Source organism: Drosophila mauritiana, chromosome 3L, assembly GCF_004382145.1.
Source record: "Drosophila mauritiana strain mau12 chromosome 3L, ASM438214v1, whole genome shotgun sequence".
Taxonomy (NCBI): domain Eukaryota; kingdom Metazoa; phylum Arthropoda; class Insecta; order Diptera; family Drosophilidae; genus Drosophila; species Drosophila mauritiana.
In genome coordinates, this window is record NC_046669.1 from 5,913,696 (window position 1) to 5,940,638 (window position 26,943).

Genomic DNA, 26,943 nt, shown 5'->3' on the forward strand with positions numbered 1-26,943 from the left:
CTTCTGGGAGTCATGGATCGTTCGGCAGGCTTAAAAATAAGCAGCCAAGAGCTCTGAACACAAAATGCCGCCATAAGATCAGGCATCCGATATGATCGTTTGGGGCTCGCCTGCGTTCTGTATCCCCGGCCGATTCACAGCCGATTCAGAATACCGATCCATTCCGATACGAAACGAACCGGTTTGCCAGCTGTGTGAACCAAACAAACAGCTGCTCAGCTGCTAAACTTTCGCTGCCGGCGGTTTCTTGTTCTTGGCAGCAAGTGCAGCGTCTCAAACCCCAAGCCCCAAACCCCCAAAGCCGAGCTTCTTGGCCGAGCTCATATAAAAACGGCATTTGGCGCGCGTGCTCAGTCAGTTGCAGATTTGAAACGGAAACGCGCGTGTGCGCCGCAATCGAATTCGATCGAGTATTTGGATTTCAAATTGGATTTTACGCCGTTTCGGTCAAGTTCTGAATCACTTGTAGTGACACACATAAGGCAAGGTCGCGGAATACCACAGTGCCCCTAAAGTCAATAGTTATGGAAGGCCAGGCCAAGCAAGCGTACTTCGTTAATGAAGCATTTACCCACGAAGAGCCCCCACAAGGTGGAGGTGGAGCAGACACGCTGCATCGCCGGAAAAGCGGCGGTGGCAACAAGGACCTCCAGCTGGACATGGGTGGCTTCAAGAAGGGCCAGGAAGTGGCCGGTGGCAATGGTAGTGATTCGCTGCCACCTAGCATGGACTTCGATGACATACTTCCCCTGATCGGGGAGTTTGGCCGATATCAGAAGCTACTGTTCATCTGCATGATCCCATTCTCGTTCTTCGTGGCCTTTGTGTACTTCTCGCAAATATTCCTCACCTTGATACCCGAACAGCATTGGTGTCATGTGCCCGAGTTGGATGGCTTGGATGTGGAGGCCAGGTGAGTTAAGTTCGGATTGAAGAAAATCTCGCAACACTCAGGGATTTTCCCTCGAAAACTCACGAAGTCAAGGAAAAACACAAGAAAGAGCTTCTTTGGCTCCATGGTTCGGTTATGGCATCCGCAGTTGAGCGCGTAATTCACGTTATGTGTGCCATAAATATTCAAATGTGTTGTGAATAATACCCGTAGTCGATCGTAGGTGGCCAGCACAATATACTATATGCAAAACTGCTATACTGCATGCAAAACTGCAGTAGCCGTAGACGTCGCCCCAAGTGCTAAATTGTAATGAAGACTTTGTGGCTATTCAAATGATCATGAATCTATTGGACAACGTGTTTCAAAACCTTATGATTGCCTACAGCTGTGGGTGCTAAATAATAATAATTACTAAATTAAAGTCAGGTACGGTATGTGGTAATGGCCATATCAATTCTTCGATATAATTGCTTTAAAAGTAACATGTTATCAAGTTGTTATAAATAATGCTATCAAGTTAACTAATCGTTTTAGGGGTGCGCGAACAGATAATAAAATAAACCAATTCAAATTGTTAAGTTAAAGTTGCAATGCATCAATCGAATTGTAATTATGGTAAACAAAATATTACTCATAATAATCAATCATAATTTGTACTTTTTATTTCTCAAAACTAAGATTCGAATACCCCAAAAGTTCAAGGCTTAATCGAGATCGAGTAGTTCGAAGAATTCATCAAAAATAATAACAAATAATTGTATTTGCTTAACCACAATTATATACCTTATTTTCCCGAACCCCTTTTGCACAATCTATTCAAACAATCCCCATACGGAAGTACTATCATTGTGCGTAAATGGCAATCTTAAAAATGCGGTTCCGTTTTAACTTTCACAAATAAAGGCAATTGATCGATCTTTATAACTAACAACCAATAGTACCAATCACCTTGGAATCGAAAGGCTAAGGCTAATACCGGTTAAGCCTGCAAAGATATATGTGTGTGTATTAGCTTAACCAAACTGGATAAAACCTTGTTATAAGAACTGGGCACGCGAAAAGATTTGGCCGCTCTAACCCCCATTACCAAAATTCTCGATTCTACATACTAGTCGAATTGTATATAAAGTGTTCGCCAAGTCTTAAAGCATGCAGCGCGATTCAAATTGAAAACGAATGAAACGTAACGAAAAAAACGAGTGTTCTGACCAGAGTCATTAGAGCCAAGTTGGCATAGAACGGCCAGTCGGGACGACCTTGGACCATGATTGGGTTTTCCACTCTGAGCGGCGGCTTAATAAGGCACAGAACCTTACTGCGAAAAACGTTCATCTGTATAATTGCCGGGCCGAATGGCCCACCGATCGGTTCAGTGGCAAGGAGACCGATTTCCTCCGCCACGGAGTGGGTGGTGGGGTGGTGGGATGGTCTGCCACCGCGGGGGGCAGTTAGATAAGCCAGGTTGGCCGGCCAAATTGTTTAATTAGCAGCAGCGCAGCGTGAACGTTGCGACAACGCAGCAGGTAGTAGCAGCAACTAAACACAGGTAGCAACAACAATCATCAACAAGACTAATGTTGTGTGGCCGCGATGATGTGAGACCGCCGACTTAACGATGGGCTAAAGTCGGCCAGTTCGAATTTAAGACACTCTTCTGGTCTTGAAATTAGATTGGAAACTGAGCACTCGAAAATTGTGTTTTTAAAAATTCATGATATTCAAATTCGAATTTTAAAATTAACATAAATGCATATCTATACATGTTCAAATACATACATTACCCATTCAAATTACAAAAAATACTTCTAATGAAACATTCCCTTCATAACTTAGTTATGAAACACAAGTGAATAATTCCTATATCAATTTGTCTAGCAGATTATGTTAATTAAATCGATTAATATTAAAGCTTGCTCGCGGTATAATATGATAATAGATTTTGCATGAGGGATGAAGCTTGCTATTTGAATAAATCCATAACTTTAAGCGGCTGTTGACATTATAGAAGCGGAAAGCGGTTTTAATAATTATTTAAGTTCACATTTCATTTGTTATATTAATAATAATCAATCAATTGAAATTTAACGTGAGAAAATTGGTACTCAATTTAGTTAGCAGTTGTTTTAATAACTTTGGTTAAAAGAAATAATTTAATACTTTAAATATTGCGTGATTTTGTAAGCTACCCGTTTTACCACATCTATCACGAATGCACAACAATCAATCTTTTTAATACCCCAAATGCAAACACTTTAGACCAGCCCAAATGGAGCAGACATGGACGGTTAGAGTGTATCCGAAAACGTTTAAGTCGCAACCGCATTTTCGAGTACCGCTCAAGATCATGATAATTAAGTTGTCTCGCATACATACATTCATGCTAAGATATATGTACTTCTGTTAGCTGTTTGTGTGCTCAATGCAGAAGTGTTGGCCATGGCTTAGAGCGTCTGAGAACTGGAGACAATTCCACATGCCTGACCCTGGATGAGTTAATTGCACTGACCGAAAAATAACCCCCTTTTCCCGCCTCCTTTTCTCAGACTGGCGCTTTCCATACCCATGACCAATGGCGAGTACAACAATTGTTACATGTACGACGTCAACTACACGGAGATACTTGCCCAGGGCAAGGTGATGGCCGATCCCCAGTGGCCGCGGGACAAGTGCCGCCACGGCTGGTCATATAATTTCACGGAGATACCCTACGCGACAGTGGCCACCGAGCAGAACTGGGTGTGCGATGACGCCGCCTTGCCCACCTACGCCCAGTCGATATTCTTCCTGGGCGCCATCGTGGGAGGACTGCTCTTTGGCTGGGTGGCGGATCGGTTTGGTCGTATTCCCGCCCTGATCGGCACCAATATGATGGGACTCCTGGCCGGCGTGGGCACTGCCTTTGTCAGCAACTTCTGGGAGTTCGCCATCATGCGATTCTTCGTGGGCTTCGCCTTCGACAACTGCTTCACAATGATGTACATTTTGGGTGAGTTCTTGAATCTATTATTATTATTTATTTCAAATTTCGTTTAAAACAAAAAATATTATGTACTTGGCCGTAAATTAGAATGTGAATATTTTCAATGATTCACTTCTTTAACAATCTCTACCCTTCAGTTAATTATTCTTCTGAAAGTTACTTGTTATACTGAAAGTGACCACGTGATTTCAGAATCTAAATGTACAAACATAAACTCTTTTTGTGAAGTGATTAAAAGCTGTCTGACATAATGTAGAACCATTCTAAAATAGAATTAGCAGCTAACTCCTAAAACAATGATAGACTAAGTTTATGTTTCATTTTTCCCCAGTTCTCGAGTACGTTGGTCCCAAGTACCGCACCTTTGTGGCCAATATGTCGATCGCTATCTTCTTCACTGGCGCCGCCTGCCTTCTTCCCTGGATTGCCTACTTTTTGGCAGATTGGAAACTTCTGGCCATCGTGACCTCTGCTCCGCTACTCTTGGCTATATTCACCCCTTTCGTGGTACCAGAATCAGCTCGTTGGTTGGTCTCACAGGGAAAAGTAGACAAGGCCGTGGGAATCCTGAAGAAACTTGAGAAGGGCAATGGGCGCCAGGTGCCCCCTCAGACATATCAAATCTTTACGGACAGCTGTAAGAGGATGCAGGAGCAAGAGGCCCAGAATGGCAAATACTCTGTACTGGATCTCTTCAAGTCACCAAGATTGCGGCGAACTACTCTGCTGCTTATTGTTATCTGGATGGCCATATCCCTGGTCTTCGATGGACATGTGAGGAATGTGGGATCACTTGGTTTGGACATCTTCTTCACCTTCACCCTGGCCTGTTTCACGGAACTGCCCGCTGATACTCTGCTAACGGTGATCCTGGATCGGTTTGGACGACGTTGGTTGGCCTGCAGCTCCATGGTCCTTAGTGGAGTGTTCAGCTTATTGGCCACTGTGGTGCCTGTGGGCATATATTCCGCTGCCCTGGCCATCATGGGCCGGTTCTTTGTGAACATCAGCTATAATATTGGTTTGCAATGGGCGGCCGAGGTCTTGCCCACGGTGGTTAGGGCTCAGGCAGTGGCCTTCATCCACATCATGGGTTATGTGGCCAGCATCATAGCACCATTTGTGGTTTATTTGGCCAACATTTCCCAAGCCCTCCCACTGATCATCCTTGGAATTTTAGGAATTATTGGTGGCTTGTTGGCGCTCCTACTGCCGGAGACCCTAAATCATGTCCTGCCACAAACCCTTAGCGACGGAGAGGAGTTTGGGCGTGGTCAAAGCATTTGGGACTTCCCCTGCCTGGCCAAACAGGTGGACGACGATGAGGATGAAAAGAGAAACGCCGACGTGGAGGAGGTCCGATCTCAGGCTTTTGTGAGGGGATCCCAGACTGGAGCCTCCCTGAATGCCTCAACGGGTGGTGAACTGAGATCTAGCATCCTGCGCAGATCGACCAAGTCACGTAACTCCACAAAGCTCTAAGATCTACGACTAGGTAGCTAATTGTTACTTATAGCAGCCAATATTCTATAGCTCTACCTTGCATTTTTAGCATCAAATAGCCTCTAAGTGTTGTTATAGACTTTTGTGATACTAGAAATAAGAAATTCTATGCGCCTCTACAAACAATGAATAAAGTAAAGATATATAAAAAACGAAAAGTCCAGTTCTAGTCTAGGTGAAACGGGTATAATGAGGGTAACAGTTAGGTAATATGCATGTAAATAACGAAAAATGTCACAGAACCCGGGTTCTAAACCGGAAATCAAATTCAGCTTCGAACCTCACAAACTCTAGTAACATTTTACATTCGCAAAAATTAAAAAAAAACACAAGAATACATTTTGATAAATTAATAATAATATTAGAACGATTAACTTATAAAAAAAAACAAATTATACTTAATTAATTAAAATAAAAAAAATTTGTGTAATACCAATAATAATGAACACCTCCATAAATTTGTTTCTAATTTAGATCACCAGCTTTAAGAACACCTTTTCGGCTATTTTAACAAAAAGCCCCCGTTTAATTTTGGAATATGTACGCGCTTAACCGTTTATGATCATTGTGTTTATCAGCTTCTCTGCAAGTGCAAAATGCAATTAAACGTTGTATGCATTTATTGGCACAAGGGTCAACAACCAAATCCCCATGTAAATATCCGATTGAACTACAAATAAGTACCGATTCTCCACTTACCTATATAAGCATTGCCCTTCGAGCGCATCCAACCAGTACAGCCAAAATGGCATCTTCATCCGCTTGGCTTGTCCTTCTCATGGGCATTGGTCTCTGTGGCGCCCTGGATTTGAAATTGCAAAATAGCAGCAGCAAACTCTTGACGGTTCTCAACACATCTGCTCCGGCTCAAGAGTTGCTATACCACATTGATGTCTGGCGAAATGAGGCATCTGCTGGGGCCCAGGATAATCCTGCATCTTCCAATCTGGAGTCAGTAATTCGCTCTGAAGTTGGAGGTGACTGGGAACGGGGTAGGCTAGTCCTTCAAATAGCGAATCAAGCCAGGACATTGGAGCTCAAGCAGGCTATTTACACAGCGTTGTGGAAGGAGCTCCAGCAGACCAAGCAGATTTACGATCCCCTAAAGATTTTAGAATTCTATGACCAGCTGTCTGTGCACACTGACGTCCCACTCCAACTGATGGATCATATTTACCGGGCTTTCATCAATCGAAGTGCCCAGTTATTGGAAGCTCCATTTCACACAGCCAGTCGAGTGGCCACTTTTCCATTGGTGAACTCTCTGGTCAATCGTCTAACATTCAGCACTTTGGATTATCTGAGAGACATTCTGGAAGTTCTCTACGATGCTGTTTTGGCCCTGGAAACACCTTTAAGTGTAGTGCAGCGCCTGGGAAATTTTACGGCTAGTTTGACGCAATTGGCTCAAGCTAATCTTCAATTACTTAGCAGGCAGGAACTCAAACGTGGAGATCCCGAAGTGCAAAATGCCCTGCAGAGCAACATCAGGAATTTGATTTCGCAGCCTGGCTTTGAAAAAGAAGTTACAAACTCCCTGCAATCGGAAATCTATGCACACCTTCCGAATGATGAGCAACTGCTGTACACCGCTCGAAAAGTATGCATCAGGAATGGGACTCAAGCAAATTCGTATATTTACGAATGCCCGCAGACGTACCTCATCTGCAGTAACGCTCGAGATCCAAAGAAGGCTGCCTATTTCATCCAACGTGGTCACAGTAACGACAGCCGGCCCCAATTTGCTTTTTATAGTGCCTTCTGGCGTAATCGCTACATCCTCATGGAACCAGCCACTGCAACTGCGAGCAATGCAACCAACTCGATTACCAAAAACGTTTACAGCCGGCCAAACATTAACTGGTGGAGAGTGGTATATGGAAATGGAGGGATTTCCTTTTACGATGCTGCCACTGAAAACTCCATTCTATGCGGTGGCGATCCTTTGCACTGGGATGGCGAGGAGCATCACGTCTACACAAGACATGCATCGCAGTTTTCAGCTCATCAGGCAGAGTGCACCTGGAGCCTCGAAGACTGCAGCGATGCCGCTTAACTGGAAGTGAGAAAGGATTTCAAACCTTAATAACTATAAATTATTACTATGTTTATTTTGACTAATAAGGCACATGAGAAAATCCAACTACCTCTGCAGAAAATCCCAGGGTATGCACACAACGCCGTCGGTCAGTACCGAATAGTAGTGGGTTATGTGAAGCTTGCATCCCTGCAGTTCTTTCAACTGCAGCTGGGATAAATCTCTAAGGGATGTTATCATTTTGTCCGGGGTTATGGCATCATCTTTGGTCAGCGATTGCAGCTGTAGCTGCTTTATGCACGAGTCCATCAGCTCCTGCTCGATGTGCTTGTCCTGAGCGTACTTCTTCATACGCTCCCTGGCCAGCTCCAGGTTTACGCTGATGAAGTCTACGAGTATGGATCCCGGACAGGTGGCTGGTGTAATAAACTGGCCCGTGGGGCTTACCATCAGAGGACCTGCCTCTGATTCCACCACTATGGTAAAATCTTTCAGCGTTTTTGGCCATTCCGACGGATATTTTTGTTTGCCCAGGTAATCGCTGAGCGAAGTGGTGACCTTCATGAGGTAGCTTGCATAGCCACTTGCCTGTTGTTTGGGCATGAACTTGCGACGACCTATCTGGATGTTCAGTAGAACCTGAGACAGTGTTCGTTCATACACGGGCACCACCTTTAAATAGGCATCGTGGTGCGGAATGTTCTTGATGAAGTCAATCCAGGTACTGAGCACATCGCCGGTAAAAAGCATCACATGGCCTTCTAAACTGATGCCCGTAAAGGGAGCAAAAACCACTATGCGACCTTTCAGGGGAGCCATTTCCAACAAATGGGTGTTGGATAGTCGCTCAAGGGTCTTTAAACAGCCACGGTAATGCTCAATGTTCCAGCCGCACTCGTAACGAGCATCTTGCAACTCCAGTTTCTCTACCAGCACTTTTTTTAGTTTGTCGATTTCGGCCTGCAGATCCGCAGTTTCCTTAGAGCGCTGTTTGGCTGTGCCGGCATTCTCCTCCAGCCAGGTGGTCAGCACTGGACGCTTACTGGCACGCTCCTGGGTTAAGGAAATAAGTATTTAAATGGTTTTTTAAATTTTAAAGTTATCTACCAACATTCTTCAACTGAGATTCAAACTCGGCGAACTCCATGTCATAGTGATAGTCTTGGCTTGGTTTAAAATCCAAGCCAGAGGTCTTTGGCGGCTCAGGCTGGGCCTTAATGTTCTTTACATACTCCGTGGACAAGTTGCAGGACTCCAAAAGTCCTTGAATGAAGGTTTTGGGATCTCGAGTACTCTGCCAGTCCGTGCGTATTTGGATGAGCTTGAAGGAGTCTCGCTTGTCAGCATCCGAACTGGTGCGTACATAGAACTTGAGCACTTGGGTGTTTCCGCTCCGCTGTCTGCGTTCATACAAAGCCTCAAGATGCTCACTCAGCAATTTCAGCGAGTTCTCGTTGGTGTTCCTCTGTTCCGGATGCTGGGCAAAGAAGTCAGGATGCACCGCGAAGTAGAAGGGTCTCAGCGCCGTTGTCAGATCTGAAAAGCGCCCAATCACATGATCATTTAAAAGTTGTGGCGCATTCAAAACAACTGACCTTGGTTCAGCGATCGGCGCAAAAGCAGGAAGTGTCGTCTGCTGGTGACCAACTTCCGGATCTTGGAGCCCAACGACATGGACATTATGTAAGCAGTGGGCGGCGGCACAACACTGCCCCGCGTCAAAGATGTCCAGCATACGGTAGCACTGCCGCGAGATTAAGATTTAGGATATATAACTCCTGATCTTGAATTATGAGGTAAAATTGGTAAGACCGTGGCACGAAATGCAAAATATCCGTTACTATCTGGGTAATAGTGATGGCACGTGGACGTTTTGAGGTCCCTCTTGCTGACAAATTGTTCTTTAAATTCTTGCGATAAAATATATAATCTAGGTAATTTTGTCAAAAGCGATTCCTAAATATTACTAAAGTCTTAGAGAGCATGTAATTAATTAATTAATTAGTTTTAAACGAAAACAAATGTGTACATTGATTTTAAATGTTTAGCTATAAGCACGCTAGCTCTAACCATACGATTTTGCAGCACTGACAGCTGATACTTTTGATGTGGCCAGTTTTTGCGCAGTATTCCGCATTGTTTACCTCGCTGCTAAAAGTTTTTAGCGCAATTCCAATTATTGTAAATAATATTACACAAATCATACGAAAATATGACTGCCGTTCCACCCCCCTCCAACATCTCAACCCTGATGCCATTGGGTACGTAAAACTGGTACCAGTCTACAAATCCAGAGTTTCTAACTATTGCCGGCTTTTCGTGATTCCCTTCAGAATTGGTGGACAAATGCATCGGTTCCCGCATCCACATTATCATGAAGAACGACAAGGAGATGGTGGGCACTCTCCTGGGATTCGATGACTTTGTGAATATGCTCTTGGACGACGTGACGGAGTATGAGAATACGCCCGATGGACGCCGCATCACCAAACTGGATCAGATTCTGCTCAACGGCAACAACATCACAATGGTGGGTGCTCTTCTTCGAAGTAATTTTTATTAAATTTCATATATAATTTATGATTTCAGTTGGTGCCTGGCGGAGAGTTGGCGGAGTAGCAAGGTTCAATTTGTAAACATAAATACATTTGTAAAATAACAAAACTGTCGTTTTAATATGATAATTGTCGTATGTAAATGTACGAGGTATGTTAAAAGTTAACAGTGGTCAAGCTATTTACAGCAATGTTAAAAGATTTTTGGTCCTAACAGGTACAATTTTAAAAACGCTTGGCTTAGGAAATGAAAATATATTTGCATTCTAATCTCAATAAAAAAAGACATAATGTTACAAAATATACACTTGAAATGAAATGCCAAAAAGGTCGACCGCTAATAATTCTGTAAGGGGACTTCCTATCTTCAAGAATGCAAACGTCACATTAAATATTTAGTGTCTTTCCGTTAACATTCAACCGCTATTTGTGCTCTGTCTGCCATGCAAAGTAGGCGCATGCGCTCCACCCCAAAAATGTTGGGTCTCAGCGATACAGCAGTCAACATGTGCCATAAATATTAACCGCTTTTCCCTTCTGGCCGTGCGTGTGGGTGCAGTGTGCTCTCCGCAGTACCACTCTGCTCTGCGTGCGTTCTCCCGCTTCCGTTCGGCACCTCCAGCGCTCAGTACGGCAGCAGGCTTCGACGGAAGTGGAACAAACCAAGCGGAAACAGACTCACGCGACAACAAAACCGAACCGAACTCGAATATGGAAAACTTTTACCCAGAACCGATATAGCACTGATAAACGCAACACGGAGTGAACTTTATGAATGGCCATGACTAATTGCAGTCATCCAGCAGCAGCCACAGTCGATGTATGAACTTCAGTGGTGAAGGTTGTCCGGTTTTGCAGCGAAAGATACCCGTGTTTCGGTATCTGTATCTGTCGGTGTCTCATTTGAGCGGCTCGAATGATCCGCCTGTAATTATGACTGCGTGAAGAAATCAATAAGTGGAGGATGGCCAGCAAGCCCATGAGCACCAGCTGCCAGAGCATTGCAACGGCGGCCAGCAGTGCGGCCACCACAGCGGCAGCGGTGTCCATCTCGGCCTCCAATGCCACCTCTGTGGGCTCCCTCATCGCCGCCGCCTGCCAGCAGGAGCAGCCACATCCCCACCAGCACTATTCCCAGTCCCAGCAGCAACACCTCTATCATCAGAGCCATCAGCAAGCGTCGCACTATGTCAATGGCACCGGCAGCTTGGGCAGGCTCAAGTTCCACAAGAGTCTCGATGCCAGTGACGAGGAAATCGAGTATGCGCAGGTATGTCCAAGTGGCTAAGTATCCAACTGCTAGTCGGAATCGTCTCCAACTGAATTCAATTGTCCCCCGCACTGAGTCATAATAATGCGACAAGGTCCTGCACTGCTGGCTCAATTGAATTTGTCTTGTGGGTGGTGGTGGTGGGTGTTATGGGATGTATGGTGGTTGCTGGCTGCCTTGTTGAGTGGGTGTACTTGGGGGTGGTTTGCGCCACACAGCTCCCATCCCGGTGCATTTGCTGCCCCCACAGCTGTTTAACCCACCAGCCGGGTCGTTATGCATAGTTTACGCTTCGCCAGGCAACCTCAACAGCCGCCAACAACCGCCGTCGTCGATCAAGTGTTAATAATTCAATGCCCCGGAAATAGTCATATATTGAAATGTATCGTACACACGGGGAGCAGCTTAGTCCCTGGAAGGGCCTTGACTTTGGCCCGGGCAATTTGAAAAATTAACCAGTTGGATTAATTTATGGGTCACTGAATGAAAGGGGCATGTTTGCGAGCATGCCATATTTACAGCACCATAAATGGGGAGCTTGGCCACTATTTCTACTAAAGTCACGATATGAGCCACAATATTAAATGAATGTAGTTATTACGTCTTGAATTTGAAACCTAAACACAGTTTTTACTAGAATTAATGGGTAAACTTACATACTCAAATGAATTAAAGCTTTCATAAGGCAGAAACCACTCTTCGTGAACCACTTGCATTTTAATTTTTTCTAGTTTTCTAACTCATCTTCTCCGCGATTTCTTTTTTAATGAAAATCTTTACAATTTCATTTAAAACGAGCACTGTATTTCTGTACATAATGCCACACAATTTGCTCTTCCTTGCCGATGGCATTATATTCGGCGGGAGGTCTGTTCTAAAGCCTTTCAAGCCAGTTATTACGCCCGTACAAAAAAGCGTTAATGAAAGAACTTTACTGTGTCTCTATACTTAGCATGTTGTATCTAAAAATAGGTTCCCTCAACATAAATCTAAAAATAATATCTGTATTTTTGTTTATAGCTTCAACTTTTCCAAAACGTTAATCGTGACAACCTCACAAATATTGTTTTTGTTTTATTCTATTACCAACTTGTTAATCCGTGGAAATGGCTTGCATGGTATTATTTTGTCCGCACCTGTATTCTGGGTTGGTTTGCTTTTCCCTATCTAACCCGCTTTCCTTTCGGGGGGCAGTGAAAGTGTTGCCTGCTGGGGGCTTCATCCTGTATTCATAGAAATGCTTTCAATAAAAGCAGGAAGAACAGTAGGGACGAAGGAATGGGCTTGGCAAACATCATTTTGATGGTTTGCTCCACCACACCTGGCGGCTATTTGGTGTGCCACATTGCCTAGACGTGCAAATACCCGGAAGTGCCAACGATAGTTTAGCATACAAGCTTTTCACTTTCACCGCAAATCAACACATTCCTTTCACAGATAGAGAGCACAGCTAGATAATGACCAATGTGGCTTGAATTGCTATAGAGAATTCCGTTCTTTCAAAAGGAATTCCATATTACAACATTACATATTATGCACTTGTAATATTTAATGACATTCCAGCTATCCCGTTCTACCCATATCCTGGGGCGCCACAAATCGGAGCGATATCTGGCCTCCAATCCGGATGAGGACCGAAGACGTCGCACCATAATCGTTGAGAAGAAGAACAACTCGTATGGGTTCACGCTGCAGAGCTACGGGATCCACTACAAACGGGATGAGGAGCTGGAAATGATAACATACGTGGACTACGTGGAGTACGGAGGACCGGCCTATCGGGCTGGCATGCGTGAGGGCGACGTAATCCTCTCCATTAACGGAAAAGATATGGAGAAGGCGGACCACAAGACCATCGTCGAGTTCATCAAGCAATGCGACACCAGGATGCGGATGGTAGTGCTTTTCGAGGACTGTGTGCGGAAGGTAAAGTTTACATATATAGATTTGACAAGTAAGGTGTATTTCTGATAAACGTATGTTTCCCCAGGTGGATCTCCACATGCGCTACATCCAACTGCAGAGCATGTTGCAGCAAAAGATGAACGAGCTGGAGAGGGTACACCTTAGGGAGCGTGAGTTATTAGAGGGCAAGTGGAAGACACACAGTTTGCCAGCGCGTAAGAAGGCCAATGCAAATACTTCGCCCAGTGATGGGGAAGGAGTATCACCCACAGAGGTGGCTGGTGAAGCTGGCTTCTACCGACCCGCTTTGTCCACCGAGGATGTGCCCAACATTGCGGCCCGCCAGCATGGGGTGGGTGGTCCAGGAATCATACCTCCTCCCGCTCAATTTATGCTCACCTACCACTACCTGGATCCCACATACCGCTACGTCCTGCGACCCACGCACGGCAGCTCTGAAGAATTCGTAGACGGATTGGGTCTTCAGCGGAGCAGTAGTGATCACCAGCCGCCGGCACAGCGCTATGTCCTCCAGCGAACCGAGTCTGTGGATGCAAATTCGATGACTCAACCCACAACAACGGCTCCTACCCAATATCATAGTACCACGGGTGGATCGGTGAAGCCTCCCGCACCACCTCCTCGCACCTGTGAAAAGCACAAGCCACCTGCTAAGCCACCAAAGCCAGAGAAAGAGAAGTCCTCGGGTAAGCATTGCCACGTGGGACACTCGTGCAATCCCTGCTTGGGTCACTTTCGCTGGAAGTCGGAGGAGAAGTCAGCAGTTCCGGCGCCGGATAACGTGAGCTTGGATGCCTATGACCTGGCCAGTCCGTGCTGCGATACACATTGTGTGCCAACAAGAAGACGTCATCGGCAGCATAAGGAGCACACGCATAAGCACAAACATCGGGACAGGGAGAGGATTGAGAGCAAGGAGCAGAGGGTTAGACCCAAGTCCACATCTCATGCCTCACCCAATGCCAACGGGGGTGCAGGGTCTGGACATCACCACCATCATCATCATCACCATCATAGCCATGAGCAGCAGCAGCAACAACAACAGCAGCAACAACAGCAGCAGCAACAACAACAGCAGCAACAGCCCATGCAGACTGTTCCGCACCACCATCACTATCCCCACCAGATGCACAATCCCTGCCAGGTGCAATCCCAAAGTGGGAGCACCCGATCCCGCTACTTTGACTTGGCATCCGGCTTAGCCAGCCACTGTAGCTTACACTCCTGCACCTCCAGTGAGTTTGCTACAGGAGACACTGCTTCATATACCACATCCATAAGTACGGATACTTTGTTTTGGGATCCCAAAAGCGATACGGCTCAGTCCCGACAGCACTCCACAAAATCCAGGCAGTCCTACGAGCAGCATCCGCAACAGCAACAGCAGCAGCAAACTCACCAGGGACACCACCATCATCATCATCACCAGGGGGATTACCACCAACGATATCATGTGACCACTACTCAAATGCAACCGCAGCAGATCTATCCCAACACTATAGCCTATGTCCAGAAACCAAAATCCTGGGACAATCTCGCCAACAAGGCGGGCTTTAATGTGGGTTACGGTTACCTTGACACTGTGGCAGTTAAGCCAGCCATAAAAATGCAGATTGCCCAGCAGCGTCACTCGATGCCGCGAAGGAACCCGTACGGCAGGTACTCTACTTACGGCGATGTGGAGAACTATGCCCCACCGCCCACCGAGTTTGTGGGCGAGCTGACCACCACCACAACCACAACAATTACGGCCAAGTCCACGGAGGAGCTGTTGGCCGCCTGCGATTGCTTGACGCCTCAGCAACAGGCTGCCATTAAGGCGGCCCAGTACCAACTCAGTCAAAATCAGAAGCTGTCCCACCAGAACTCCTGCCAGTTGGGATACTACTCGCATCTGCCGCGTCCCACAACTGACGTGGGGACCTCGACCACCAGTCAGCAGGTGCACGGCGCAGGAGATGTCCAGACCACTTCGGAGGCCACCAGATTGTAGGTCACAGTGGTCTAGACCGTAATGAGATCCGTCTCAAGAATAACATGAGTGCACCATGGGTAGGGTGATGATCAAATAGATTTGGAGTTCGATAGGCTTGTTCAGTTAATAGAGGTTTTAAACTAAATGTTATTTTAAATGAGAAAGAATTGAATGAGTATGAAACAAAATATGGAATAGAATAAAAGTCGAATCGACATCGATCATTTTGATTACTCTGTTAATTCAATTTTAATTTAATAATAAAAATAGATAATTTTCTATTTAAACTGATATCTGTTTATTCCATATTGTGTAATTTTTGACCAAAATACATGAGTATTTAAGGCATAGATAATTAAATATTTTGTAGTTTGACTAAAAAAGGTAGATAATTATTTGTTTGGTATCCAAATGTAGTCAATGGTGAAAAAATCTTATTAAAATAAGATAAGAATTTAATACTCATTTCAAACTTACCTCATTTAAATTAAATCAGACGCTTAACCTGTGCATGATTCACTTAGTTGAACCACTCATGAGTGCACTCATATTCTTATCCATTCGCGTCTTCGAAAACCGAACATCGAACTAATTTGAAATGGTAACTAGAGCCAAATTTTAAACATATAACTCAGACAAAAATCAACATGTAGCTTAACTATTCAATAATGTGTAAAGTGAGTTTTATAAATATAAGATAAATATTTAGCATCCAAAAATCGCAGGACAATACACAGAGATAAGCCCACAAGAAGATACTTCTAAGAGTAGATGAGTCAGAAATTAGAACACCTTAAGACCTATAAAAACTAAACTTTTAGCTATCTTACGTCTATGAAACTCACTTTACATATAGGCGATATAACTAGGACGCTTTGACGTTTAGATTTTTGGATTTATTGAAAGACTGAAAAGCCACGCGCATATTCCAAATGAGAGAAAAATCTGGCGTCTTGTAATGATAGATAGAGGATTGTATATGTATCTGTATTTGCCATATAATATGGTTAACCTATCATGCGACTAGATACTGTTTTACATGTAGCGTATACACACTTAAGCATATATATTTATTGTATACTGTATCCGAACAATGTAATTTATTTCATTGTGATAGTGAAAGAGCACTAAAAACCGCAACAATTTTAGTCGCATTTTTATCAAGCAACCAACCAAATATAATTTAAAACGCTTTTATGTAATGCGACATGTAAATGTTATTAAACTTATGTATTGCAATAAAACTCAAGAAATGTGTTCATGTAGTGTGACCCCTAGATAAAAATAGAAACATAACAAGATATGAGTTTTCAAAATTTTAACATTGGTTTTCAGGGGAAGGAATTATTCTTTATTCATGCGAAAATTTGCTGAAGATAAGGTGTATATTGAATTAAATTTATTTAGTAAAAAGCGTCTTTATGGGTTAACAATAACTTGTGGAACACCCCAGGGAACTTCACCAGCTGATTGGCTCGAAAGTGGCGCCACCTACCGTACCTTTTGGTCAATTTACAACCCCTGTAGAGTGTTACCATTGGAAGTCTCCACTGGTAACGGCTTTTCGCCAGTCAGCTGTTCATCCCCCGCGAAATTAGCAACTGTCAGCGACGCCCTCTGTTGGCCATCGCTGGCACCAGGCAGCTGTCAAAGTGGCAAAAAAATCAATACCAACCCCCAACCCTCCTCGTTAAAAATGTAAATGCGAAAAAATTCAATACTGTGCAGCCAAACGCGACGGTCGCAGCGTTCTCCACTCACAATCGCTCTCCCCGCTTTATCCCCCCAGCACGTAATGCTCCAGTTCCGGGATACTACCCAAATATCAGTTAAAGATTGACAACGGATTTCGAATCGCCCCCAAAGTCCTCAGTGAAATTCCCAACAAGGGCAACTTGCAAACCGGCAAAAAAATAAAAAGCGCCCCCGCGTTTGTGCAGTGAGTGAAAAGTGGCAAAGTGTTCGAGCGCTAAGCTATAGAATACGATCTTGAGCAGATCCGGCGAAACATATGTCAAGTGCAGGGCGACGCGACTGCTAGCAGAGGTTGCGACTGCGACTTCCGCATCCGCTCCTGTTTCTGTTGTTGTTGGTGGCAGCAGCAGATACAACAATGAAAAGGTGAGTGTGCGGAGGGGTTCCCCCTGAGAAATGAAAAATAATGCACAACAAATAGAAACTGTTATTCTTTCAACTAGGGATATTTTACTACGAAAATCCGAAAGGGGAGGGGAAAACTAACTGAGATTTATTTATACCTCTAAAGGATATAGGTTTAAATGCTTACGAATTCGATTTACCCGCTAGCAACTTAAAAATATTTTTTTTTAGGGAAAATTATCTTGAAGTATTTTTTTAGTGCTGATTTAAAACGTTCAACATTTTACGTTTTCAAATTAAAAACTTTTTAAATGGCCTATCGAAAGTATTTCACAGTGATATATTTAATTTTCCGAGTTCTGTACACAGTTGGCAGCTAAAATACAAACATCCTTCGCCCACTTCGGTGCGAGATCAATTTCGATAAATAGAAATTGCCAATTAAATGTGAAATGTAAATTGCCCCCGGGCGACAGTCGAACAGTTCACAAAAAGTGTCCTGGGGGCCAAGGCAAAAGTTCTCCGCTGGTCACTCGCATCCGGTTTTTGGTCCTGACAAAGTTTTTCTGCAGCTTGTGATGTCTGCAGCGAGATATGAGAATTGTAACTTTCGGACCGACTGTCTGTCTGTCTGCCTGCCTGTATCATTAGGGCAAAGTTGGCCCACTCAAGTAGTTGGTTTTTATATGTACGTCCTGGAATTATTATTTTTTATTCCAGCTAGGCTGCCATTAATTATGAAGGCTGAACTATGCCAAAGTTTTGCAGACACCTCCTCCGCCATCGCACTTTGAGCCGCTCAATTGTTAAACCGAAATTCATAAGTCCTAATGACTGAACGCCTGCACGGAGGATGTGGCTGTGGGGGGAGGTCCTTTTTGGAGGGCAGCAGGGCAGATGGAGAGCGGGACGGGAGAACAGAGGCAACAGACAACTTGAAGTTTGCTGCGGATGCGGACGTTGCATGTACGACAACATCATTATCAGCGGCGGCAGCGTCAAAATGCCATTAAATGTGTAGCCTACAATGCCTTTGAAGGATTACATACCCCACCCCCCACCCCCCACACAAACACACACTTTCCGAAAGAAAAGGACGGAAACGGAAAAAATGTGCAGCTTTGTCAAATAGCAAAGAGCGCGGTGCAGCAGCGAATAGTTTCGCTCCACTCGGAGAAAATAGCAACCATTTTTCAAAATTACCTGGGACATTACTATGGACATTTAACAAATTTTGCTGCCTTAAGATTTTGATTTAGGAATATACTTATTTGTTTAATAACTTTTTTTGAAATGAAATACATATAATTAATTGATCTTAATTGATTTGAATGGCTTTCAATATTTTTCGCTGTGTAGTTTTGCCGTTGTTGCTGTTGCAGAAGTGCTGGCGGGCATTGAAAAACACACTCACCCACACACATGCACGCACTGGCAGTCAGTCAAAAGCGCGACTGGACCACCCACTCCACCCACCGAGCCCCTTTCACCCCTTTTGCCACCACCAAACAAACACCCCCCTCCCCACGCACTGCCGATGGGCGCCAAAGTGCGTTGCATACTCCGCCTCTGCTTGCTTTTTTTTTGCACGCTTTGTTTGACTGGGATTGGGATTTTCCCCAACAGTTGTACTCACTCTCGTAGTGGTTGTTGTTTTTGTTGTTGTTGCTGCTGTTGTACACATTGTCACACAGGCAACAACGACAACAGCAACAACACGCAACAGCGCAAAAAAAAAAGTGGAAAAAACTTTGCCACGTTAACTACTGACTGACTCCAGCCAGGCGACAAAAATGTCACGGATTGAACCTGGTTTATTTTTAGTAGTAGTTTTAGTAGTAAGTAGTTTTATATAAATTAATACAATAAATGTTGCTAGATAGTTTTCTATTTTATAAAATAATAAGATTGCAGTATTTTGTAACATAAAATATGTATACCATTTTGTATTACTACAAACGCTCAGGGCTTTTTAATTATTTTGAAACACATTAGTTTTATTCATGATTCGATAAAAACAGAAATTTAATTTAAGTTTGAATGACACCTTCAGTGGTTTTCAAAGCCAATCCTGACGCACTTGTTGGTGGCAGGACGACATCCTGACGCAGCCCTGCACCAACTGCGAATGTGTGTCTACGTTTGGGGGTGGGAAGGGGACGATGCGGGGAGGAGCTGGGCCAGGATGGCACAGGACGGGGGGAGTCTTTTGGCGCGGGGAAGGGTGTTAATGAGCAGCATAGCAGTGGCAACGACTCTGCTTAGTATTTGTGTTTCTTCATTTCCGGCTTCCACATGTTGACATGCTGATGATGTTGGTTAACTTCTGCCGAGGATGATAGCCGGGCCATGATGAAGTCAGCAACAGGAGGAGGAGTAGCATCCAGCCAGTCTGTCATTCAGTGACTGAGTGGGCGAGCTGGTTAGTCAGCTTTGTTTTTGTTTTGATACTCCACTCGCTGCTTGTTTGTTAACGCTGCGTATGCGTAATTTTCATATTATGTAATTTTAACGCTCTAAATGGAAGCCTAATTTGATTAGGGCGCCATAAATGTGTCCTGCCACGCTGTGTTTGCCCCACATCGACTTGTTGGTTGGACTCTCGCAGAGGTGACGCATGTTTGACGCAGTTTCCCAGTTGCCCAAAAAAAAAAGAACGCAGAAAACTATATTTACTCCATATCCCAGCTACCAACTCACGTCTCCAGTTACCAATTCTAGATGCGCAGAAAGAAATCTCAAATTAAAGGACAATCTATTGCCTTAAATAATTTCATGCTTAGAGCAAGAAACAAGTCTTTATCAACTTGATTGCTTAAACTCAATTTAGTTACTGAATTTATCATAAACATTCCGATTTCTCTCTGTGTACTGGGCTGCTGGCTGATGAGCTCATATTGAAAGTTTTTGTGCTCTGTGGAACGACCTAGTTTGGCCAAAGCCAAATCAATGTGGCCGCTGCGGCGCCATTTGCACTGCCGACCCTTTTGTGCATTTACTCTGTTTTCCGCTCTGCCCTGCTCGACATTTTCCGGGTTTTTCCTCCGCTCCTGTCTGTATGTCTGTATGTGTGTGTGTGTCTGTGTGTTTTATTTTTTTCTCTGTGCAAACAATTTCGCCTGGTCGCCTGGTCGGGCGTTATTAATTGAGCTTTTGATGCATAGCCAGTATAACGATTGTCCCATCCCATCCCATTTCATCTCCCATCCGGGTCATCTCATCCATCTGTTCGTGTGCACTTAAAAGGCTACATAATTGTTTTTACCAAATTGAAATTTTAATTGAATTCATATTGGGAATCGGCATCGAGATCGGGATTCCTTTCAGTTATGACTTTAAATTCGCTACCTCGCCGGCTTAGAAAACAAAGGCGAAAGGCAAACGACATTGGTTTGGAGAACATTAAAATTAAAAATTTAATACGCGTAGTATTTGTGGGGCAAAAAAGCCGCATTGGCATTTCATTTTATTGTAAGCAAAGTCCCGGCATCAGCAGCAGGCCCATTGACATCATCCTCGTCATTATGCACATTACCCACATCAACAATGGCTCAACGAGCGGCTGAATGAATCTCAAGTGGGCAGTCGGCCCACCTCCTCATTTGGTATAGATACGTGCACCAATAGATAGATAGATAGATGTTGATGGGGATAGGCGGATGGGTAGATACATATCGAAAAACTGCATGATTCAGTTTGTTATGGGCGGCAGGCATAGTTTATAGAGATTTCTGTAAAATTACCAAAAGCACTTGAGTTTAATCATATGAATGTCTTCCATTGCAGCAGAACCGATTCGCAGACATAACACATTGCGGTGGAGGTTGAGAAGAACGGCATGGTGAAAATGGAATCGACGGAAGAACAGGATCGAAAGCTAGTTTTGGAGTTCTGCCACCTGCTAGAGAAGTCCAAGCAGCTCTTCAACGGGCTCAGGTGAGTCTGAATAGCTGAAGAACCTTTATGAGTTGGTTACTAATGGAATATCTGCAGGGATCTGCCTCAGTATGGCCATCGGCAGTGGCAGGCCTACTTCGGTCGCACTTTCGATGTCTACACCAAGTTGTGGAAGTTCCAGCAGCAACATCGCATGGTGCTGGACTCCAAGTATGGCCTGAAGCGCTGGCAGATCGGCGAAATAGCAAGCAAGATTGGCCAGCTTTATTATCACTATTAGTAAGTATGACAGCCAATAGATAGATGAACGATTTCTAATATATGAATCCTTCCACTCTAGCTTAAGAACCAGCGAAACCAACTACCTGAACGAGGCGTATCAGTTCTATGCGGCAATTAGGGGTCGGGCCTACTACTCGCGGGCAGCCAAGGAGGATCGACCGGATCTGATGGTGAAAAAGCTGCGATACTATGCCCGGTTCATTGTGGTGTGCCTGCTGCTCAAGAAGATGAAGCTGGTGCGGGAGCTGGTCACCGAGTTGGAAAAACAAATACAGGAGTACACCAACACGTAATTACTTGGTGACCCGTTTTTGACTCCGTATTAATCCCCAGATTTCCCCGCAGCTACGAGCCGGAGGATCATTTGGAGTGGTCGCTGGTGCTCGAGGAGATCAAGGGCTTCATCAAGGCGGAGGCGGCGGTGGCCGTACTGCACGCCGACTCCAATCCCATCATCCTGTCGCACAGGTGAGTCGTTAGCACAGCCTCTGTCCGTACACGCGTATTTGCCCGTGCTTTCGTCGGCGGAGGAGGAGTTTGGACAGCTTGTGGGTGGCCAAGTGTATAGCCTCTATCTGTCCGCATATGCCTACACATATGCCCTGTTCTGTTTGCGTAGGTATACGAGTTTTGCTTGAGTTCCGTTGCCGTTGATTATGTTCATTTGTTGTGCTTATCACAGAAGACTTGAAACACCAAAGAACACTCACCGTTGTCATTTTGTCACGCACTTTAACCATGATCTCTGTCCCCCAAAACACCCGTCAATCCAATCACAAGATCCAGGTGGGTCAATGAAACTGTTTGATAGAAAATGTCTAGTTACATTCCCTAAGTAAAGCATACAGTTTCATTGTCCAACCGCACACACACTCCACAAGATGTTATCATTTCGTTATCATTTCATTATCATTTGGTCCACGATCCCCCCGAGAACACACTCCCCCATCCGTACCCTTGTCACCTCATTAGTGCGCCGCATTCTCAATTCTTCTGTGAAAGCACGGGCCCCGCCATCCGCCGGAGGACGAGTGCGACTACCCTGACTGATGTGTCCAGTGGTTCCGGTTCTAGGTTGTCGCCGCTGACGACGCCGCCCTGCGAGCGTTCGCCGCACATGACGCTCAGCCTGCAGGAGATCCTGATCGTGGGCTCCGCCTGCGAGCAGGCCAAGTTCTCGGAACTGACCATGGACATGTTCCGGATGCTGCAGACGTTGGAGCGCGAGCCGACGGAGTCGACCACGAATCCACTGAGCATGGCCCACGGACTCCATGGGCACGATGCGAGTCCGGCAGCCAGCCGAATACCGCCGTACGGAGTGCCGGGCTCCAAGGGCTACATGGAGAACGGTCGGGCCTTTCGTGACAATCCCCACAAGTATCTACTGTACAAACCTTCGATAAGCCAGCTGCTGGTGTTCCTCGCCAGCGGCTCCAAGGAACTGCCACTGGGCGGTGCCCTGCTCCTCTACATGTCCGCCGATGGCTGCTTCTCTACCACCAAACATCCCGAGGATTGTGAGTACATCACCATGCCATTGATGCTGTTATCTATAGTAATCATTGATTTTTCCAGTTGGCTATGAGCTGGGTGGCCTGGCCACCAGCGTGAAGCGGGACAGCGTGGATGGTGGAGGGCTGTCCTGCCGAGGAAAATCGTACAAGGAGAACCACTGCCTATATCCGGGTGATCTATATCCGTTCACACGCCGGCCAATGTTCGTTGTGATCGACTCGGACAACTCGTTTGTCTTTCAGCACATACCGCGCTACTTTGGCCAGCCGCTGGTGGTGCTCATGTCCCCGCAGGATGTGCCGCCCGCATTCCAGGGTAGGATCTCTATCCTTTTTGGTCTACCCCAAGCACTTATATCCTTTTGGCCTTATTTTAGCTGATGTCCAGCATCATGGCTCGCTGTTTACGTTGTTCCTGCACTCCCCGCTCACCGCCCTCTGCTATATCTGCAACGTTGGAGACGTGCCCATCCACCACTGGGAACGCTGCCAGACCTACGTGGACCGCTTCATCACGGAGGCCTCGCGCCTCGTCACCCGGTGTCGCATCGATGAGATTGAGCAGGGCATTGGATTTATAGGTGGGTCATCTGTTGGCTGTAAATGAAAGATATCAACTATTGAGATTGTTATCCTTATACTTACTCCTTATACTTACTATAATCTATCTCCTTTTCAGATTCCTCCTATGTGCAGTTCTTCGGCGACGACTTCCTGCGCACTCTGATCCTCCGCTTCGTCTTCTGTGATGTGGTGCTTCGGTTGCACCGCGGATTCCGGGGGCGGCACATGAGACCCCGCTGTGAGCCGCAGCTGCCGGCGAACGAGCTGCTGGAGCACCCCTCGCTGTCGCACATCATCTTTCAGCTGGCCTCGGCCCTGGATGTGCGGGGTCACTTCTCGGAGGGACCGGAGTGCGACTGATGACTTTTTGCGGCCGTAGTCGTGGTGGTGGCCATCGGAATCTGCCTGCGACAGCAGCTGTTCCACGTGATCGAGAGGCAGTTGTCCGGATGGATGCTTTCGCTGTACAATACTTTTCCGCTGGGCTGGAACTGGGCCTGAGATTGGGGGCGTTGCTGGCCATGGGTTTCCGTTTCCTTTCGTTGGCAGTGCTCCGGCTGCCGGCGTAAATCATTTCAATAACGTAACGCAACGTAACTGCATTATAATACGAATATAAATATATAAATACGAGTATAATATATATATATATGATATATGCGTATATGGATAAAGGTAAATTAATCAAGTAGCTAGTTTTCTTATATAGTGCGTCGCGCAATGGAAATGGTCCAATGTTAGTTGCTTAGCATATACATAATTAATGATAACGATAACGAAGATATACATACGAGAAATCAATGATATTCAGCCGATATCGCAGCAGCAACAAGAACAGCAACCACAAACATGTCAAAAGAACCTAACAAACGATAACTGCCAAAAGAAGATGAAAAACGAAAGAAAAACCAAGCAAACAATTATGATAAAAATCGAAGCCGAATATCTAATCAAATTTTGCTTGAGCGGTACCGGGAAATTTTTATGAAAATTGTGAGCGGGGATTTTTTGGATCGCCCGATCGGATCGGGAAAAAAATAGGTAACTTTGTCATATGCAGCGGAAAAATTTTAGCTTTTATACAACCGATATTGAGGGAAACCTAATCGAAAGTGAATCACGAACACGACACACTATATAAGAAAGGAGGTGCGTTTTTTATGCATTGTACGCGGCGCTCATAACAAATTGAAATTACGAAACCAGAATATTATTGTACGTATGTAATATTGCATATATGTATCTATTATGATTACAAGATGACTGAAAGTTACTGTTTCAACAAAGGAAAAAACGAAAAAACCAAAAAACGTATAAATAAAAGTAAGACAACCAAAAAAGAAGGCAAAGTTTAGCAAAAGTAATAACTAATATTAACTTATACATAATGCCCTAGTTAAGTGAAACATGGAAAATATACAAAATATATTTTGCGTATGTTAAAGTGAAATACAAAAAGCCCAACCAACATTTTATACGAAGGAAATGCATACAAAATTTACACTTCAACTAACGAATGAAAATCTGTTCTCGAATCATTTTTCCAAAATGCCGCAAAATTCCATTTCGGTTTTCGATATAAACTGTGAATTGGAACAGGTCACCGTAATAATAAATATTTATGATAACATATAGTTACAAGTCACACTAACTCTATGGATTTATAGGCAAATGATAAACGCAATATTGAAAGTTACAAAATTATATATATAAAGCATATATATTTCAATACGAAAATAAAACTAGTTGAACGCATAGTAAATTACTTGATCATTTTTACAAGACAAGCCGCAAACGAAAATAAAGAAAAATCTTACCAAAAAGATACAAAAAAAATGAACAAAAACAATTTAATAATTACTTTAAATTTATTATTTTCTACGGATAATATGTGCATTTTTATATATTTAAACGAAAGATAACAAATTTTACGCTAGTTACAAACAAATTTTTCTGAAGTCTTCAAGCAGCCGTATTAAAAAATTAAAAACTACAAACAAAACGAATCGAAGAGAAAACAAACTAATTTATTCAGCCGAGTTCTAATCAACTTATTCGCTTTGTTAACTAACAAATTGTATAGCTTTTCCACAATTTCGTTTACACTTTTTGTACATATAGGGAAAATACTAAAAGAATCGTTGAAAGAACCAAATTATATCACTCACCACCATTGTACTGAATCATTTCCATTTATGTTTTTGTACATTTTGAGAACTGCATTTACGGAATAGCGAGAACAAATAAGGTAAATTAAAGCAAGGGGAGAATTGCAAATAATCAGCAACATTAACCACACTCACACGTAAACCAAGCCCACAAAACGAGAACATCTAAACATTATCATAAACAAATTGTTTAAACGACATGCAAAGTCACAAATAACATACAAATCGAAACCAACATTAAGAAATGATAACAAATTTAGCAAAGCCACAAGAGAATATTATGAAAATGGAACGGAGAACGAGAAAGTGTATGGGAGTTTGTATGAAGTAATAAGAATAAAGCACACGTTTGAAAAGAGATTCGATTTTTAATGATTCGCTACTTAAGTCCCCCAGAGTAGTATTTAATCCACTTGAGGTAGGCAGAAACACGGGTGGATATGTCGGGCAGCTTCAGCTTGCACTCGCCATCGAATCCGTGAGATACAATGCCCACCAGCGTTCTGGTGCCATCGTCCAGGACCATCGGACCTCCGGAGTCGCCGCGACATGGCAGACCCTTCTTGGAATCGATGCAGATAAAGCTATTGTGCACGACCTTCTTGCTTTTGCCGCCCAGCTGCTTGTTCCACTGCCTCTCGCACTCCTTGTTCGAGATGATGGGCGCCCGGATGTACTGGAGCACCTGGCTGGGCAGTTGCTTGGTGGTCAGACCCCAACCCGAAATGATGGCTTTGCGACCCGTGTATGTTTTCTTGGCATTCGGCAACTTTGCAGGTTGGATATACTTATTGAATGTAAGCTTCTTGGGCAATTTGATCAGGGCTATATCGTTTGTCACGGTCTTACGGTCGAACTTCTTGTGGACAATGGTGTAGCTCCGGTTGACCACGATTTCTTTATCATCAAAGGATTTCACCTTTCCCACGTGGATCAGCACTTTCCAGCTAAGTAGGTGAGAAATATAAATATATATAAATCGCAGGAGTATGTTACTTACAGATTAGACTTTGGATCCTGCAGACAATGGGCTGCGGTTATAATCCAACGATTACTGAGGATAGTGCCCCCGCACATATTGGGCTCATCCTTGGATCCCTCGAAGTAGCAGAGTAGTCCAACCTGGTAAGGCAACTGCTTCGCCTTGGCCGCTGTGCCATTCATTATTCGCAGGGAGCCAGTCTCCTGGCCAAATCCCAGGGAGAACTGCACGATAAGCGCCAGCTGGAGAATCATTTCACTTGATTTACAACTCCAAACCCTTGAACAGCTT

The 26,943-nt window shown here is 44.4% G+C and overlaps 7 protein-coding genes across 12 annotated transcripts; 5 read left to right on the plus strand and 2 right to left on the minus strand.

Annotated features, from left to right (window-relative positions):
* Positions 1-371: 371 nt before the first annotated feature.
* On the plus strand, positions 372-5,357 carry LOC117142064 (organic cation transporter protein). The gene is made up of 3 exons (XM_033305941.1): positions 372-913; positions 3,439-3,881; positions 4,207-5,357. Exons 1-3 carry the CDS (start codon positions 525-527, stop codon positions 5,355-5,357), a joined length of 1,983 nt encoding a protein of 660 aa, XP_033161832.1. The 5' UTR covers positions 372-524.
* A 766-nt stretch (positions 5,358-6,123) lies between these two features.
* On the plus strand, positions 6,124-7,456 carry LOC117142067. Its single transcript, XM_033305945.1, has one exon. It carries the CDS (start codon positions 6,124-6,126, stop codon positions 7,432-7,434), a length of 1,311 nt encoding a protein of 436 aa, XP_033161836.1. The 3' UTR covers positions 7,435-7,456.
* Positions 7,457-7,464: 8 nt separating this feature from the next.
* LOC117142065 (T-cell activation inhibitor, mitochondrial) lies at positions 7,465-9,232 on the minus strand. Its single transcript, XM_033305942.1, has 3 exons — positions 9,012-9,232; positions 8,528-8,952; positions 7,465-8,469 (listed from the first exon to the last, which is right to left on the minus strand). Exons 1-3 carry the CDS (start codon positions 9,094-9,096, stop codon positions 7,522-7,524), a joined length of 1,458 nt encoding a protein of 485 aa, XP_033161833.1. The 5' UTR covers positions 9,097-9,232; the 3' UTR covers positions 7,465-7,521.
* A 297-nt stretch (positions 9,233-9,529) lies between these two features.
* Positions 9,530-10,080, plus strand: LOC117140988 (U6 snRNA-associated Sm-like protein LSm5). Its single transcript, XM_033304239.1, has 3 exons — positions 9,530-9,677; positions 9,750-9,946; positions 10,006-10,080. The coding sequence occupies exons 1-3, from the start codon at positions 9,629-9,631 to the stop codon at positions 10,033-10,035; spliced, it is 276 nt and encodes a 91-aa protein (XP_033160130.1). The 5' UTR covers positions 9,530-9,628; the 3' UTR covers positions 10,036-10,080.
* A 235-nt stretch (positions 10,081-10,315) lies between these two features.
* LOC117140987 lies at positions 10,316-16,422 on the plus strand. Its single transcript, XM_033304238.1, has 3 exons — positions 10,316-11,241; positions 12,805-13,167; positions 13,232-16,422. The coding sequence occupies exons 1-3, from the start codon at positions 10,936-10,938 to the stop codon at positions 15,158-15,160; spliced, it is 2,598 nt and encodes an 865-aa protein (XP_033160129.1). The 5' UTR covers positions 10,316-10,935; the 3' UTR covers positions 15,161-16,422.
* Positions 16,423-16,794: 372 nt separating this feature from the next.
* On the plus strand, positions 16,795-26,026 carry LOC117139506 (protein SCAI). 6 transcript variants are annotated; one of them, XM_033301856.1, is made up of 9 exons: positions 16,795-17,263; positions 21,029-21,178; positions 21,236-21,418; positions 21,480-21,710; positions 21,767-21,889; positions 22,424-22,941; positions 23,000-23,254; positions 23,316-23,519; positions 23,618-26,026. In XM_033301856.1, the coding sequence occupies exons 2-9, from the start codon at positions 21,081-21,083 to the stop codon at positions 23,860-23,862; spliced, it is 1,857 nt and encodes a 618-aa protein (XP_033157747.1). In that variant the 5' UTR covers positions 16,795-17,263; positions 21,029-21,080; the 3' UTR covers positions 23,863-26,026. The 6 variants fall into 6 exon arrangements, with proteins under 6 accessions (XP_033157747.1, XP_033157750.1, XP_033157753.1 ...); XM_033301859.1 differs by having other exon boundaries at positions 22,481-22,941; XM_033301862.1 differs by having other exon boundaries at positions 22,496-22,941.
* Positions 26,019-26,932, minus strand: LOC117139508 (chymotrypsin B). The gene is made up of 2 exons (XM_033301864.1): positions 26,671-26,932; positions 26,019-26,617 (listed from the first exon to the last, which is right to left on the minus strand). The coding sequence occupies exons 1-2, from the start codon at positions 26,904-26,906 to the stop codon at positions 26,050-26,052; spliced, it is 804 nt and encodes a 267-aa protein (XP_033157755.1). The 5' UTR covers positions 26,907-26,932; the 3' UTR covers positions 26,019-26,049.
* Between the last annotated feature and the right edge of the window lie 11 nt (positions 26,933-26,943).